The sequence below is a fragment of the Primulina tabacum genome, chromosome 13 (genome assembly GCF_025594145.1).
Source record: "Primulina tabacum isolate GXHZ01 chromosome 13, ASM2559414v2, whole genome shotgun sequence".
NCBI classification, from domain to species: Eukaryota; Viridiplantae; Streptophyta; class Magnoliopsida; order Lamiales; family Gesneriaceae; genus Primulina; species Primulina tabacum.
Genome location: NC_134562.1, coordinates 36,685,691 through 36,703,227, shown reverse-complemented (window position 1 = coordinate 36,703,227; position 17,537 = coordinate 36,685,691). Strand labels below are relative to the sequence as shown.

At 44.0% G+C, this 17,537-nt stretch overlaps 2 protein-coding genes across 2 annotated transcripts; both read right to left on the bottom strand.

The window, feature by feature from the left end:
* Positions 1–1,098: 1,098 nt before the first annotated feature.
* Positions 1,099–4,534, bottom strand: LOC142523279 (auxin response factor 8-like). The gene is made up of 9 exons (XM_075627018.1): positions 3,708–4,534; positions 3,332–3,444; positions 3,114–3,212; positions 2,951–3,007; positions 2,701–2,856; positions 2,539–2,623; positions 1,682–1,772; positions 1,440–1,604; positions 1,099–1,335 (listed from the first exon to the last, which is right to left on the bottom strand). Exons 1-9 carry the CDS (start codon positions 3,748–3,750, stop codon positions 1,158–1,160), a joined length of 987 nt encoding a protein of 328 aa, XP_075483133.1. The 5' UTR covers positions 3,751–4,534; the 3' UTR covers positions 1,099–1,157.
* Positions 4,535–13,004: 8,470 nt separating this feature from the next.
* Positions 13,005–15,880, bottom strand: LOC142522095 (uncharacterized). Its single transcript, XM_075625254.1, has 4 exons — positions 15,737–15,880; positions 15,218–15,613; positions 14,372–14,617; positions 13,005–14,177 (listed from the first exon to the last, which is right to left on the bottom strand). Exons 1-4 carry the CDS (start codon positions 15,878–15,880, stop codon positions 13,005–13,007), a joined length of 1,959 nt encoding a protein of 652 aa, XP_075481369.1.
* Between the last annotated feature and the right edge of the window lie 1,657 nt (positions 15,881–17,537).

Genomic DNA, 17,537 nt, shown 5'->3' with positions numbered 1-17,537 from the left:
CACATAAATACAAAAATCTCTAACATGAACTAGAAATAATGAGATTGACAATGAATTTTAATTATTATCATTATCATTATAGAGTCCAATCCTTGGGCCTAAATTTTCTCCATCATATACATGATAACTACAATTTCCAGAATTGAAGAGGACAATAATGAGTTCTAAACCATTCTCATGGTATCTATGTGCATACTTTTAAGAATTACCGTTTTTCTATGGGATTAATAAGGCATTCAAGGTACCCTAAATATGCATGCATATACGTAGCATCTGTGTGAAAAATCATTTTTTTTTGTTTTGACTGATAATTAACTGTAACTATCTACAAGTACTATAATTATTATTGTTATTGTTGTTGGTACCAGTTTGGAATTTTGCATTCCTAAAATGCTAATGGCATTCCACCATAATTTACTTTTTTATACAATAAGATATCCCTTTTATGTTTATTTTAGTTTTTAAAAGATAAATAAATTTAATATACCGAATCAAAACTAAAATAGTTTTCCAACATTTTTTTAAAAAATATTGTACCATTCAATCATTGTCACAAACTACTATTAAAATGTTTAAATAATCAATAAAATGAAATCTACATGATTATGAAAAAATAAATAACATATTATTGCTACGAGAGTCCAAAACCAATCATTCCACCTTGTTTATTCCAATGCTTCCTTTTGCAAACGTACAAAATCTACTATGACCGTCCCTACACAAGCATCTCCCTCTCCAATGCTTCCTTTTGTGAACTTACAAAATCTACTGTGATTGTCCCTACACAGGCATCTCCCTCTCTACAAACTTCTTAGATATACAATTTCCCAGCTTGATCTTGCTACACTTCAAATACATATAAACCAAGCTAGTGCGAATTATGTAACTTCCAACCAAACCTGATTGGTATTTTTATATTTACTATCTTAAATTAACACACAAATATTTGGGACTGTGCTGTTTTTTTCTAGATAATAGGAGTTTTCAGTATAATGTTATTTTGAGGTTCATCAATCTTTATTAAATAAACCTAGAATATAATGTAGGGTCTGTCATTCATAGTCATCCTATATGATTTTCTTTTTTTAGCTACTGCTAAATTTAATTTTGTATACCGTTTCTTTTTTACATTAAATTGAGTGCTTATCTAGTGTGTGTCAACATACAGCACATCTGCCATTTGCTAAAAGTAGAAAATGCACATAAAAATACCTTCGAACACTCGATTCTTCAGTTTCGAATAGCATCCGAAAACGCATTCCAACAGAAACACGAGTATGATAAACAGCTTTGACATACTTTGACAAAGGAACGACAAAGTCGGATGGACTAGCCCTGCCGTAACAAGCATTTGATATCAGATTAAATATATGTTTCTATTATTTCATGTATATCTTTATACAAACATAATTAATTACTATGGTTATCATGATTACCACCTTGGGTTATAGAATACTGTGAAGCAGCTATTAGTAGCAGCAGCATGAGCAGCGGCAGCAAGAAGTCCAATGTGCATACTGTCACTTGAAAGGACAGATGATGGCATCACAGTTTGTGGTCGAGTGGCACGACGAATTCCCAAAAGAAGCTGATTTTTTTCGTTCCTGCAAACAAACTAATGGAATAAGACTTTGCTAGAAGAAACTGAAATTGAGATTGAAATCAAGTGGGTACATGGTACCAGATAAAAAGAACAGAATCTCCAGCAACTAGTCTTTTGGCACTGACAAAGACACTCCACCCGGTCGTAAGCAAATGACGCTTGGGTTGACCTGCATGACGGAAAATTATAGAATGCTATAGCAAAATTCAGAAGGTCAAAGCAGACACATGATGCAAGTTATTTTTACACAAATCAAATCTAATATTAGATTTAAGCATGTAAAGTTATCCAGATCGTAAGTCATTATGCATATCAGCCAAGACTACTTAGGTTTCTTGTAGTTTGAGTTGTTTTATTCACAGAAAGAGTTATCTTCATCCCGTAATAATTTATTTCACTGTACAGTATAATCATTAGTCATTTAACATTATAAATAATATGATACATTTCCAATATAACCTCAAAAGGTTGATGATGTGTATTATATACATTTTGTATAAACGAAGCTTGAATCAAGTTGATTTGCATGCATAAAAATTAAAAAACTTTGAAAATTTTCTTATCTTAACTACTTGTCTTTATGTGTCCGAAGGCCGATGATGGACTCTTTGTAGATATTACTCATAAACCTGTAAGATAGCTTATCAAATTGATACGGTTAAAATCCTACACATTTTATATTTATCACTCCACCTGTAAGAAAGGACCAACAGTAAATAGCATGAGCTCAAGACAAGAGCGAAAGGTACTTATTATGCATTATATTATTGGTGTACTTTAACTTTGAATATTCCAAGTAGATGAAGCCTTTAAGTGGCAACAAAAGGAGAAGGTTATTTGAAAAAAAAAATTGACCAAAGTCATTTTGCTAACTAACCCGTATTGGAATATTTGGGAACCATATGAATTTAGGTTAAAAGAAATTGCAATCTTACCTCGAAAAATATGCCTAAACTTCCATTCAACATCATGAAGATCTCTGGCAATAAGTTCTTGTGCAGGTGGTGTCTGTGAGAAATCCTGAGGGAAAACAGATAATTGCAAACAGTTTCAACACCAGTTTTGCATCACAACGATCAGGTTATAAGTATCTTTACCAAAGGTGGGAAAACTTTTTCCGCAGCCCGACGTGGAACAGAGAATCCTCCATGTGTACTAGTATCACTTGCTGTCAGAGTCTTGCAAAAGTAATTAGTTGGTTGCCTGCTAGGAGTTCCCAGCTCCACCGGAAGATAAGTATCCTTTTGTTCTTGCTGTCGTTAAATAAAAATTTAATTCAAACACAAATTCTGATTATTAGAAGAAAGCTAGACAAAGTATCAAGCAATTCTGTGTATTTCAAAATACCGGAGTTGAGGGCTGCAATGTCATCTGAGCATATACTTCATCCGTTTCAACATCTGCCTGAAATTCAACACATGAAAGGAACTCTTTTACAGTCGACAAAGTAATTTCCCAATTGAGTTAACTTGCAAGGCTAAAACAAATATATATAATAAAGAAAACCTACATGCATTGTCACATTGTGAAGTTGGCAAATCAACTGTGGTGGCAAGCTCGGGTAGTTAGGTATGTGCGCATCTATGTCTTTATTAGTTGTGGCAGCAACCTGTCAAACGTTTACCAGTTATAATATAATATTTTAGATGCCACGCATGCAAAGTAATAATGTGAGGGTTTAAAAGGTGCATAAGGCTTTAAAACGTTCTAAAGATACCCCAAACTAACCTGCTCACTATGACCCTGAGGGAAGTAAACCACACGACTCCCCACCGTTGGTAGGGAAACCAGAGGACCAGCACAGGCATGCCATAGCTCAGAATTTAAACACTTCTTCTCCCCTTTCATAACCACAATCAACAAGAAATTACCCATCAGCCATGATATTGTCCAGCTAAATTACTAGTTGGAATTTCTGTTATGGCAAAAGATATTAAAGAATTCTACCAGGAGTGGGTAGGTGTGCAGTTCAGTAAGAAAAGAAATTGACCGGTAACATCAAAAATAGTAGAGAAGAATTAGATTTTAAAACGAAAACAAAAGAAAGAAAGGTCTAAACTAAAACACAGAGTGCATAGAAACAAAGAGAAGACACAATCGGCACCTTCATGAGACTGCTGACCCATCCCTGATGTTGAAGGTTTCATAGTTTTATCCACACTTCACTTAAATATAGAATATATTGTTCTTTATAAATCAGAGTAGCAACGATTCCTCGTATAACAGAATTATTTATTGTAACATCAGCTTCAGCTCATAGAAACCCCCATTGAAGAGATCCTTGATAGCTCGAACCCTAAACACTCAGTCAGTATAAGCTCCAACTGTCCCCTTCTGCCTACCATCTTAGCCTCCCAACTGAAATAGTACTCACCTGCATTTTTCTTCGCCGACAACTACGGCCAAATTCACACAAACCCACGAAAAGAAAGCTCGTACGGACTCCTTAGAGCACCGAATTTCAGCCGATAATTGATAATTGCAAGAAACCCACAAGAAAAAGAAAGCCAAAAAGAAACCAGTCCCTCTCCTTCAGTAAGACACCCATGAATAGTTGATTGGCAAGTTAAAGCCCCATCCTTTTTTCTTGTCTTGCTTCTTATGGGTTTTGTAGTTACAGTAGGCAGAAGCTGGAAACTAAAAACTTTACCAAAACCAATCCTATCACTCCACTCCTATCAGGGAAGAGAACAAGTGAGAGAAAATGAAAGAAAAGGGCCTTCTTTATCTTTTATAGTCCACCCGACCAAAGGTCGACCTGGTAGCAGTCATCCACAGTGGAGAGAGAGAGGAAAAAGTGTAAGTATGTGTGTATATGAGGAGGATGATAATAATAATGATGCAAATGCAAATTCTGTACTGCTGAGACTATGCAAATGGCTCAGCGAGTTTTCCTCTCTCTTTCTGTCTCTCACTCTCTTTCGTGGACTACTGGGCTATCATCAGAGAGAGGTTTTGGGAAAGAGTGGATTTGGACCGTTGATGAAGAGTACGGTGTCATTCTGACCGTGGAATGGAAAAATGATTTGACAGGAAGCATGTGCGACCATCCTTCAGTGGTCATTGTCAGAGTACGGACATCACAATGAAAGAGAGCCCTTCAGATCATCATCCTTTAAGAATTATACCCGCCTACACACAGCCCTTGGTGTATTAACACATAATTGTCACTCCTTCCAGGGAATGTAGATCTCAGTGATGACTTTCCATTGTTTTTTAAAAGATTTAAATTAAAAATGATATAAGTTACGAACAACAAACATCAAATATTACTAATAATCACATCAACATTTTGGAACATCCAAAACATTGTCCGGACTGGAAGTGGATCTCCAACAATTATTAAGAAATTAAAATATTAATTTGAAATAAGAAAAAAAAAGATATTCTAAAATATTATATTGTAGTGTAGATGAGTTGTAAATGATTTACGTAGTATAAATGTAGCGCAGAATGTAGTAAATAGAATGGAGACGACCTAATAGAATATGGTTTTATGTTTGAAACAAAATTTAGTGTTGTTTATCATCATTTTTTATTTTCATTTTTTCAATGAAATCATTTAATTTCATGTGGACATTCATCAATCATTATTTCTTATATAGACCTACTGCCTTATTCATGACTTGAATTATTAACATTTATTTGTCTTGTGCTTGTATTTGAACTTAAGATCAGATAGTTGATTGCTATTTGAATTTTCAAGACCAAGGAGTGGGCTAATGGTATCGTTGGATATTTAATGTGGGAGATCTTGTGATTGAAAAAGCCAAAATCATTGATTCTTGCACATCTTAGTCCTAAAATCTAACTATAATAATGACGGTTTAAGTCGTTAAAAGCTAAAATATGTGTATATAAACCCATGATTGGCTACATGTTTGAAAAAATTTTGTATTTCTGATTTAACTAAAGTGGAGGTGGAATAGAATATAAGATAATGTATGTATATATAGGTATGACTATATATATATATATCTATATGATGTGATCTCGTTAAAATGAGTGAGGCCGGGTAGGGGGCTTCAACGGACCAATCAATAATTTATAATGTTTGGAATTTGAGTGAAGATAATGGCTTGGATCAACACCTGTAACACAAGAAAGTACTCGTGAAATGGGCGTCGAGGAGTATGTCCGGCGTGGCACTCCGATGCTTATAGTCAGGCAGCTTTTTATGAACAGCAACAATATTTGAAGGGAAATATGTAAGTGCTTTTCGTTCAAAGATTTCGAATGTTTAAATGAACACTAAATACCTGCTATTTATAGTAGAAAATGGGGTAGGTACCTCGATTCTTGTGCACCTACTAAGTATGGCAAGTCGGCTGCCCATACTTGTAGCTTCTGATGACTTCTAGGACACTCCAAGCCCAAGGTGGTTCTGACGGATTAGGCTGCCTGATCGATCACACTCGAGTGTGGAGCAATTCTCGAGGGTGGCTGGGTAGTTGGTTTACCTGGTACCTGATGAGAAACCGGGTGGAGAAGAAGGTGTCCGGGCAGCTGTCTTCTGATCCGGGCATTCAACCGATAACCCGGGTCATCACTAACCCGGAAAATGGGTCACCATTATCCCGGACACTTACAGGGGTATCACCACACATCCTAAAAATAGTCGGGCTAGAGCTTGACTCGCTGTCCCGATCAGTCATGCAGGTTTACTCCAAAACATATCCTAGAGTGAATAAGAGCCTTGGGTCTCTAAATATCTGCAGAAGTGATGAGGTGTCAGGCTTCCATATCTCTCAGGTTTTGTACATTCATCATTTAGTATTCTCGGGAAATCCAATGAATGTCATTATGCTGCATGCGTTAACAATGACACCGTCGAAAATTGTTCGTATTCCGAGGTAATAATGAGCCTGTTCCCTCGATACCCGTACACGTCTTTTCATCTGCCTGCTCAATTTCCTAGATTCCCTCTGATCGTCCGATTGGGTTCGAATCGACGATGGAGACTGATTCCTTCCTATATATATATACAGTAACCTGCTTACCTATTCTCCAACATTCCATCAATTCAGTCCTCAAGAAGTGCAATGGCGGGTTCCAGTGGTTCGAAATCTCCCGACATGGCAGCAGAGTTTATGCAAGCGGATTTTGAGAAAGAAAATCTGAATTGGAAGATGAAGTCTTCCAAAGATCCTCCATTACTGGGAGGAGCTGCAAGGACTTCAGCTTCTTCACGAGTGGGAGGAGGCTATCACTCCTGAACTGGTGGCCAAGTTTGCAAAGTATCGGGAACGCTTGCAGATTTCTGATACGGAGGACCTCTTTGAGGACGACTTTATCCTCCAGCTATTGCTTCATAAAGAGAGGAGGACGCTGCAGAAGATTGCCGACTCTGCTAGCTTTATGAAGGCGTTCACTGGTAGCTCTGTAAAGAGTTTGTGATTAAGTGGATAGCCTCTGTAGAAGAGGAATTTTTAATGTAACGGGTAAAGAATTCCCGGAATAATAATAATAATAAAAAAAGTTTATCTAGTTACTCTTATTGTCCGTATTTCATTGACACCGCATGATATATGTACCATAAATGAATCAGAATACATATCCAGAACTGATAAGTGATCAACTGAAAAAAACGGGCCCTAAAATTCCCCAGGCTCAAAATGAAGTACCGGGGCCTTACTTTTCTCGGGATTAAGATAAGATGCCGGGGCCTCAGACCTCCCGGGCTTAAGATGAGATCTTGGGTAACCCACGGGATGCCATGATAACGCGTGCCCTTTCTATCAACGATCAGGAACGTTTCGTATTTCGATGAGCCGATAAGTCTGACATTTTAATTATTGCGTGTGTCCCCTCGTATGCCTGGTACAATTTTCTAGGCAAATCGTGGTCGTCCACGCATGCTTTTTAAATAAACGGCTGAGATCTTCCCCCACCGCCTATATATACTAACTAACAGGTTTTCCAAAAATTACTCTCAAATTCGAAATTGCAGCGAAGCTCTTGCAAATTCTCTTCTCGAGACTCTACTTGTGCGAAATCATTTCCGGCAACCTTCCACCGCATATATCGTCGTAAGTTTTCTTCTTTAAAATGTCTCACTCCACTTCTTCCACCTCAGGAGCGAATGCGCGAGGCTCTCCTAGCGCTGAGCCTTCCGCACTTCGTTCCGATTCTCTCTCCCTCTCCCCCACGTCGCTCCATTACCCAACCTTCTAAAAAACCAGTGGCACTTCCAACCAAACCTCTCTTTTCTAAACCTTTATCTTTTGGCCACTCCCGGGCCCGAGCTCTTGCGAAGAACAAGGGTAAGGGTAAAGCCAAGGTCTCGAGTCCTCGGGCGGTTGAGATCCCGGGAACTCCCTGGTTCTCCTCTATGCGAAGCGCCTTACGCTTGGGGCAGATGAGGAACTCCGAGCGCTGGGCAATATTCCTTTTCCATTTCTATCTTGATACATGGGCCCTCTGATAGGGCCGATAACCCTCCTCCTAGGTACACAACTTTCTTTCGGGACCAGGTTAGGAATGGTCTTCGGTTTCCCGTTCATCCCTTTTATATTGATGTTGCCAAATTTTTTGGTGTACCTGTCAATCAATTTCATCCCAATTCTTTCAGGATTATGGCCTCGGCCTATGTCCTTTTTAAAATGAATAATCTTCTCATCACTACCCCTCATCCTTCACTATTATTTTTCTTGCCATTTCGGGAATAATGCATTTCCCTTAAATCCCGGTTAAACGCCCGATTCCTCGATGACATCCCTTCCTCTCAAAATGGATGGAAAGGAAGATTTTTTTACATCCAACTCCCGGGTCCTTTACCCTGTCTAACCCCGGTTTCTCCTTCCCTTCCCCAACAACCTTCCCTTCCTCCATCCTACAAATTTGAGGAGCCTTTCCTCCTGAGTCAAACCCTCGTGGAGGGACACAAGTACTCCTCTTCCATTCTTATCTCAGAAGAGAACTTAGTGGCCTACGGATTGAGTGCCCGGGCTGAGGACCCCATAGACCGGGTAATTGATGAGGTGGCTGGCTCGGGTTCTCAACTCGGTACATACTTTATCTTCTGTTCTTTCTTATTCCTTATCCTGTTTATTTAATGTATCATAACCCTGTCACTCCTCTATGCAGATAACTATGAGATGCAAGCAGCTTTTGCTAAAAGGCGTGCAGCTGAGAAGGCAGCCCGAGAGAAGAAAATGGCGGCTCGCCGGGCAGCTGCGGAAGAAAAGAAAAAATGGGATGCAGAAGCGGCAGCCTTGAGAGCTGAGGTGTCCCGGGAAGAACCTCCCCAAGATGGCGCTTCCCGGGCGATGACTGAGAACTCGGAGGAATCTGAAGATCTCATTCTCCTCACCTCAGAGAAAACGAAAAGCTACTGAAGAACCCGAGCTGGTTATTCTCGAAGACCCTTCCTAGGGTGACCAAGGCGCCTTCCGAAGCGTTTCAAGAAGGTGGCTCAGCCCTGCTGAGATAGCTATCCTGAAAAGCACTCCTTCTAGTGTGAGGTTTTTGGAGGGGTCCAACCGTCTTCTGTCTGTAAGTTTTATTCTTTATTTCTTTTCCCTCTCTCTCCCTCCCTCCTTTTTCTTTTTTTAAGATTCCTTCTTATCCAGGCTGCCCAGATGCTAGTTTCGGCCTTTGAAGAGGTGGCAGCGGTGGCAACCAAGAAGGGTAAGCAAGCCCGGGCGGCTCAGGATATTCATGACCATCTCCAAGGAGAGATGGCCCGGGCCCAGAAGCTTCACGAGGAGACAACTGCCAGTCTCCAAGCTTCCTTGGAAGCAGCTAATCAAGAGCTGGCCGCGGCTCAACTTTCTCGTGATGAGAGCATAGCCCGGGAGGAGGCTTCTCAAAGGCAAATTGCGTTCCTGGCATCTCGGATTAGCTATCTCAAGGATGAAGCCAGTGCCCAGCAACATCGAGCCGAAGTTGCTGAAGATAAGCTCAGACTTCTTCAGCTGACCCATGAAGAATGGAGGACTACTTTCCTTCAATCGGCGGAATTCCAAGCATCTGTTGAAGATAGGGCCTACAAATACTTTTCGATTGGCTTTGAGAAATGCCAGGAGCAATTTGAGGAGATAGGCCTGATTCCGACAGATAAGGAGGGCTTTCCTGATATTGATAAGGCCATTGCTTCCCTTCCCAAAGATGATGCTGTCGAGAAAGAGGCTGAGAAGACTCCCGGGGAATCCGGAGAACCATCAGGGCAGCAGACTTTAGAATAGGCCTGTAATTTACTCTGTATTTTTTTCCTTTGTATTTCTTGCCTTTGAACTTTGTAAGGAAATGTTGATTTCTTTCCGTCGCTGTGCTTTTTTCAATATGATTTTGACAATTTTTTCGCAACCCGGTAATGCAATAACTTATGAGTATTTTTTAGTAGGAGAAAACGGTAATTTCAATCGAATACCCAGGGTCCCGGTCCATACGTTAAATAAGTAGCTTAATTAATACTCCAGATGTAGAGCCTTGGGCCGGGGATCATGTCCCGGGACTTGGGAATGGTCGAGGTGTGGTGCCCCGAGCCAGGGTGTAGTGCCCTGGGCTTTTTAAGAACCAAGGTACGGAGCCTTGGGCCGGGGATCATGTCCCGGGACTTGGGAATGGTCGAGGTGTGGTGCCCCGAGCCAGGGTGTAGTGCCCTGGGTTTTTTAAGAACCAAGGTACGGAGCCTTGGGCCAGGGATCATGTCCCGGGACTTGGGAATGGTCGAGGTGTGGTGCCCGAGCCAGGGTGTAGTGCCCTAGGCTTTTTAAGAACCAAGGTACGGAGCCTTGGGCCGGGGATCATGTCCCGGGACTTGGGAATGGTCGAGGTGTGGTGCCCCGAGCCAGGGTGTAGTGCCCTGGGCTTTTTAAGAACCAAGGTACGGAGCCTTGGGCCGGGGATCATGTCCCGGGACTTGGGAATGGTCGAGGTGTGGTGCCCGAGCCAGGGTGTAGTGCCCTGGGCTTTTTAAGAACCAAGGTACGGAGCCTTGGGCCGGGGATCATGTCCCGGGACTTGGGAATGGTCGAGGTGTGGTTGCCCCGAGCCAGGGTGTAGTGCCCTGGGCTTTTAAGAACCAAGGTACGGAGCCTTGGCCGAGGATCATGTCCCGGGTCTTGGGAATGGTCGAGGTGTGGTGTCCCGAGCCAGGGTGTAGTGCCCTGGGCTTTTTAAGAACCAAGGTACGGAGCCTTGGGCCGGGGGATCATGTCCCGGGACTTGGGAATGGTCGAGGTGTGGTGCCCCCGAGCCAGGGTGTAGTGCCCTGGGCTTTTTAAGAACCAAGGTACGGAGCCTTGGGCCGGGGATCATGTCCCCTGACTTGGGAATGGTCGAGGTGTGGTGCCCCGATCCAGGGTGTAGTGCCCTGGGCTTTTTAAGAACCAAGGTACGGAGCCTTGGGCCGGTGATCATGTCCCGGGTTCTTGGGAATGGTCGAGGTGTGGTGTCCCGAGCGAGGGTGTAGTGCCCTGGGATTTTTAAAGATTCAAGGTACGGAGCCTTGGGCCGGGGATCATGTCCCGGGACTTGGGAATGGTCGAGGTGTGGTGCCCCGAGCCAGGGTGTAGTGCCCTGGGCTTTTTAAGAACCAAGGTACGGAGCATTGGGCCGGGGATCATGTCCCGGGACTTGGGAATGGTCGAGGTGTGGTGCCCCGAGCCAGGGTGTAGTGCCCTGGCTTTTTAAGAACCAAGGTACGGAGCCTTGGGCCGGGGATCATGTCCCGGGACTTGGGAATGGTCGAGGTGTGGTGCCCCGAGCCAGGGTGTAGTGCCCTGGGCTTTTTAAGAAACCAAGGTACGGAGCCTTGGGCCGGGGATCATGTCCCGGGACTTGGGAATGGTCGAGGTGTGGTGCCCCGAGCCAGGGTGTAGTGCCCTAGGGCTTTTAAGAACCAAAGGTACGGAGCCTTGGGCCGGGGATCATGTCCCGGGACTTGGGAATGGTCGAGGTGTGGTGCCCCGAGCCAGGGTGTAGTGTCCTGGGCTTTTAAGAACCAAGGTACGGAGCCTTGGGCGGGATCATGTCCCGGGACTTGGGAATGGTCGAGGTGTGGTGCCCCGAGCCAGGGTGTAGTGCCCTGGGCTTTTAAGACCAAGGTACGGAGCCTTGGGCCGGGGATCATGTCCCGGGACTTGGGAATGGTCGAGGTGTGGTGCCCCGAGCCAGGGTGTAGTGCCCTGGGCTTTTTAAGAACCAAGGTACGGAGCCTTGGGCCGGGGATCATGTCCCGAGACTTGGAATGGTCGAGGTGTGGTGCCCCGAGCCAGGTGTAGTGCCCTGGGCTTTTTAAGAACCAAGGTACGGAGCCTTGGGCCGAGGATCATGTCCCGGGTCTTGGGAATGGTCGAGATGTGGTGCCCCGAGCCAGGGTTGTAGTGCCCTGGGCTTTTTAAGAACCGGGTCATAGCAGCTCCCAAGATATAATAACAAACGCAATACTCTGAGAAAATATATATTTTTTATTGATTTCTTCCGTCAAACAATTACATCTATTATGCATAGTACTTCTTTAAGTTAAACACATTCCAAGAGGGGACGTCCCTGCCGCATCTTCTAAATAAAAGGATCCCGAGTTGACTCTCCGAGTGATTTTGTAAGGTCCTTCCCATCGGGCTTCCAGCTTCCCAACTTCCCCAGCAGGGTTGATTTTTTTCATGACTAAATCCCCAACTTGGAAGTTTCGAATACGAACCTTCTTGTTATATGATTTCATCACCCGATTTCTGTATGCCTCCATTCGAATAAATGCCATGTTCCTTTTTTCTTCTATTAAGTCCAACTCCATGGCCCTGCTTTGGTCGTTGTCCTCCGGGTAAGATTCTACCCGGGAAGAGGTCTGTCCGATCTCTACTGGAAGAACTGCTTCAGAACCATATACCAAACTGAAGGGAGTTTCTTGAGTAGGTGCCCGGGGAGTAGTTCTGTAAGCCCATATGACACTAGGTAACTCCTCCACCCAATCCTTTTCTTTACCCTGAAGTCTTGCCTTTAATGCTTGCACAATGACTCTGTTGACAACTTCTGTTTGACTATTGGCTTGAGGATATGCAACAGAGGTAAAAGATTGAGTGATTTTCATTTCCTGGCACCATGACGTAATTCCTTTGCCTTGAAATTGTCTTCCATTGTCCGAGATTATTCTCCTGGGCACTCCGAACCGGCACACAATGTTCTTCCATAAAAATTTCAATACTTCCTGCTCGGTGATCTTTGCTAAAGGCTCAGCTTCAACCCACTTAGAAAAGTAGTCAACAGCTACTAGTAAGAATTTTTTCTGAGCCCGGGCAACCGGAAAAGGACTCACAATATTCATGCCCTATTGATCAAAAGGGCAGGATGCCCAAATAGGCTTCATGAGAGTGGCCGGGCTGTAGCTGAAATTCGAATGATGCTGACAGCCCTCACAAATCTGGACCAAATGAGCAGAATCTTGTTTTAAGGTGGGCCATCAGAATCCAGCAAGCATTGTTTTTCGAGTTAAAGACATTCCTCCGAGGTGCTCGGCACAACACCCCTCATGAATTTCTCGGAGAACATAATCCACCTCTTTTTCATTTAAACACTTCAAAAGCGGTCCTTGGAATGATCTTCTGTACAAAATTTTATTTAAGAGAACAAACCTGGGGGCTTGTCTTTTGATCTTCTGAGCTCGGGCTTTATCCTCAGGGAGCTCATGGTTCGTAATATACGCGATCAGTGGTGTCATCCATGAATCTTCAGGCATGGGTGATGCTTCTTCCTCCGTAGAGAGAACCAGCCGAGTAATATGCATCACCTCCCGGGTATTAACTTCTGATAAAGAAGCAGTCATTTTAGCCAAAGCGTCTGCCTCACTGTTTTCTTGTCGGGGTACTTGTTCAATACTCCAATCCATGAAGCTTTCTGCTTGGGCTCGAATGAGCCGTAAATATTTAAGCATCTTGTCATCCTTAGCCTCATAAATGCCCTTTATTTGTTGAGTGATGTACTGTGAATCAGAATATAGAATAATCCGAGAAGCTCCAACTTCCCGGACAGCTCGAATACCTGCAAGAACAGCCTCATAATCAGCTTCATTATTGGTTATCCGGGAATCAATTCTTAATGCTAATTTGACCTTTTCTCCCAAGAGAGACACTAATACCACCCCTACTCCGCACCCCATCAGGCTAGATGCCCCATCCACTGATACTTTCCATACCTCCTCCTCACTGGGCTGGATCATTTCAGATAAGAAATCTGACAAAGCCTGTGCTTTAATGGCCACTCGGGGCTTGTACTCGATGTCATATTCACCCAACTCTACTGTCCATTTTATCATTCGCCCGGATACTTCGGAATGAGTCATGATCCTACCCAGAGGACTATTGGTAAGAACAATAACCTGATGTGACAGAAAGTAAGGTCTTAGCTTCCGGGCGGTCATGACTAGGGCCAAAGCAATTTTCTCCACTTCGCTATACCGGAGCTCGGGCCCCCTCAGAGCATGGCTGACATAATAGACAGGTTTTTGATCAGTTCCTTCCTCTTTTATTAGAACAGAGCTGACAACATACTCTGTAGCGGACAGGTAGACATATAATTTTTCTCCAGGTTCTGGTTTCACCAACACCGGGAGCCCGGCAAGATGAATTTTCAAGTCCTGGAAGGCCTATTCACATTTCTCATCCCATCCGAATTGCTGGGCCTTCCTTAAGATTTGAAAAAAAAGGATAACTCTGGTGTGCTGATCGGGAAATAAATCTGGAAAGGGAAGCAATTCTCCCAGTTAGCTTTCTCTTTGACAGATCGGGGAGATGGCATGCTTAGCACAGATTCGACTTTCTCTTGATTCACCTCGATCCCTCGGTCTGTCACAATGAATCCCAAGAATTTGCCACTCTTCACGCCAAAAATACACTTGGCAGGATTAAGCTTGATTCCATAATGCATGAGAGTCGCAAAAGTTTCTTCTAGATCACTAATAAAGCTGGCACCCTCTCTGGATTTGGATAGAATATCATCCACATAGACTTCCACATTCCGTCCCAGCTGCTTCTCAAAGACTTTATCCATCAGACGCTGGTAAGTAGCCCCTGCATTCTTCAACCCGAAAGGCATTACAATATAACAAAATGTACCTCCCGAGGTGATGAAGCTGGCTTTGTCTTGATCCTTTTTAGCCAGAGGGATTTGATGGTACCCCTGGTATGCGTCCATGAAACTTAGCAATTCATAGCCCGAGGTGGAATCCACCAGCTGATCAATCCTGGGCAGAGGATAATGATCTGTGGGGCACGCCTTGTTGAGATCGCGGAAGTCTACACACATGCGCCACCTCCCGGTAGATTTGGGTACCAAGACCACATTCGAAAGCCATGTGGGGAATTGAATTTCCCTAATGTGGCCAGCTTTCAGAAGCTCTTTAATTTGCGCATCAATTACTTTGTCCTTTTCAGGGCCAAAGTGCCTCTTTTTTTGTTTTACTGGGTGAGATCCCGGGAGGATGTTCAATTGATGTTCTGCTATCAAAGGAGAAATCCATGTCAACTCTTGTTGGGACCAAGCAAACACATGAATATTAGTTTTTAAACAATGAATCAGACTGACCCGAGTGGATATACTGAGATCTCATGCCACCCGGATTTGCTGGTCTGGTCCGATTTCTACTACTTCTTGTTTTTCTTCTGCCACAAAATGCACCTCTCCTCTCCCCATCGTTCTTTCCCCGTCCACCCTTGCCTTCTTCCCTTCCTTCCTTGTTCTACTCTGATCCGCCCGAACTGCCTCCACATAGCATTTCCGAGAGGATGGTTGATCTCCTCGGACTTCTCCCACCCGAGCTCCTACTGGAAATTTTATCTTTTGGTGGTATGTGGATGCTACGGCTCTCAATTCGTTCACAGCCGGTCTCCCCAAAATGATATTATATGATGACGGAGAATCCACTACGGTGAATGAAGTCATCACCGTCCTCTTAAGATCCTGAGAACCCAAGGTTAATGGCAACATGATCTCCCCTTCCGGGTAAACCATATGGCCACCAAAACCAAAGAGGGCAGTCTCCACAGCCTCTAGGTGGTAGCCCTGCAAATCCATCTGTACAAAGGCATCTTTAAAAATTACATTTACAGAGCTGCCTGTGTCCACAAAGACCCGTAGAATATCATAATTCGCCACTCGGGCTTGGATCATCAGGGCGTCGTTGTGGGGCAGACTCACCACTCTCAAATCTTCCGGGCCAAAACTAATGATCGCCTCATTCCTTCTTGCTCCTTCTACCTCCAAACATTCCCTCCTGCTTCTCCCCTTCCTCGCCCGGTCAGAATCTCCATCAGTAGAGCCTCCTAATATCATTTTGATCATTCCTGTGGCAGGGGGCGAATTCTTTTTTCTCTCGGGCTCAGGCTCCCTTCTTCTACTGGGCTCAATCCTCGGGATATTCCTCACACTTCCTCCTCGGGCGCTGGATCCTGGTGGCCGAGATGTCCAAGGTGGCACTCTCGGCCTCTGGCTATTGTTACTAGGTCCCGGGATGGAGGATGAGGCATAATTCCCCTTTAGTGCCTTGCAGTTTTCAGTGTTATTGTGGCATACTTTGTGAAAAGAGCAAAATCCACTTTTTTCTGGCCGGGATAACTGATGATCCGGGGCCAAATCTCTGCTGCACTCCTGCACTTCCCTCTCCCGAGCAATTTTCAGAGGCACGTGGTGAGAAAAGTGCCCTGTATTGCCTCTTTTCTGTCCCCTCTCCTCGGCTTAGACATCCGGTCTCCTTTTTCTTTTCTCACATAGTCCCTCTTTTGTTTCTGGGCTTCCTCCATATTGATATATTTTTCTGCTCGCGACAATAGATCCTCGAAATCTCCCGGCACCTTCTTAGTAAGTGACTTGAAGAACTCACCCTTTCTCAAACCCTGAGTGAATGCAGTAGTCTTCGTTTCAGTGGCACAAGTAGGGACGTCTAGGGCCACTCTGTTGAATCTTCTGATATAGGCCCTTAAACTTTCTTCTGGGTTCTGCTTAACTTCAAAAAGGCTAAAAGCAGTCTTTTTGTACTTTTTACTGCTGCTAAAATGGTGTAAAAACACCTTCTGGAAGTCTTCAAAGGAACTGATACTTTGGGAAGTCAAGCCTTCGAACCACCTCTGAGCTGAATCCACCAGTGTTGTTAGGAACACCTTGCACTTGATTCTATCAGTGTAACAGTGCAACATGGCCATATTTTCAAACCTGGCCATGTGTTCCTCCGGGTCTGCATTGCCATCATAGTCTTTCACCTTCGCAGATTTGAAATTTCCAGGAAGAGGCTCCCGGACGATGATATCAGAAAACGGGCATCCTCTCGGGACTGCCCGGGCAACGCTCCGTCTTTCCAACTGTCCTTCCAAGACCTTCATCTTCTGCCTTAATTCCATCAATTCCTCTGCCACGGTAGGAGATTTGGACCCAGCCCTGGATCCCTCGTCTTCTCCTACCATCTCGTTATCCCTCCTTCCCTGCCCCTGCTCCTGCTCCTGCTCAAGTCCCTGATCACGTCCCTGTTTATCACCGGGTGGTGTGACAGGGTGAGAGACCTCCTTCCTGGCCATAGCCAGCACAACGGCATCGGCCATCATTTTCTTTAACTCTTCAGGGGTCAGGGTAATGAGGTTTGTTCCAATGTTACTAACATCAGGTTGTCTTGAAGTTTGCCCCCCATCACCCTGGGCGTGAGAATTACCCTGGTTGGTTCTTCTCGTACGAGCCATATCAACGTCTCGAACTCAGTGTTTTCCCACAGACGGCGCCAATGATGTGATCTCGTTAAAATAGGTGAGCCGGGTACGGGGCTTCAACGGACCAAATCAATAATTTATAATGTTTGGGAATTTGAGTGAAGATAATGGCTTGGATCAACACCTGTAAACAAGAAAGTAACTCGTGAATGGGCGTCGGAGGGATGTCCGGCGTGGCCACTCCGATGCTTAAGTCAGCAGGCTTTTTTATGAACACAAGCAATATTTGAAGGGAAATATGTAAG

What these genes read in the sequence shown, in the direction of transcription:
- LOC142523279 (XM_075627018.1), bottom strand. Translation starts at nt 3,750, where the DNA reads ATGAAACCTTCAACATCAGGGATGGGTCAGCAGTCTCATGAAG. An exon ending in GGGTCAGCAGTCTCATGAAG is followed by an intron (nt 3,445 to 3,707) that starts GTGCCGATTGTG and finishes TGGTTATGAAAG; the next exon opens with GGGAGAAGAAGTGTTTAAAT. An exon ending in GATTCTGTTCTTTTTATCTG is followed by an intron (nt 1,605 to 1,681) that starts GTACCATGTACC and finishes GTTTGTTTGCAG; the next exon opens with GAACGAAAAAAATCAGCTTC.
- LOC142522095 (XM_075625254.1), bottom strand. Translation starts at nt 15,880, where the DNA reads ATGATCAAAATGATATTAGGAGGCTCTACTGATGGAGATTCTGACCGG. An exon ending in GAACGATGGGGAGAGGAGAG is followed by an intron (nt 14,618 to 15,217) that starts GTGCATTTTGTG and finishes TTCGGGTTGAAG; the next exon opens with AATGCAGGGGCTACTTACCA. An exon ending in TGACAGACCGAGGGATCGAG is followed by an intron (nt 14,178 to 14,371) that starts GTGAATCAAGAG and finishes TAGGCCTTCCAG; the next exon opens with GACTTGAAAATTCATCTTGC.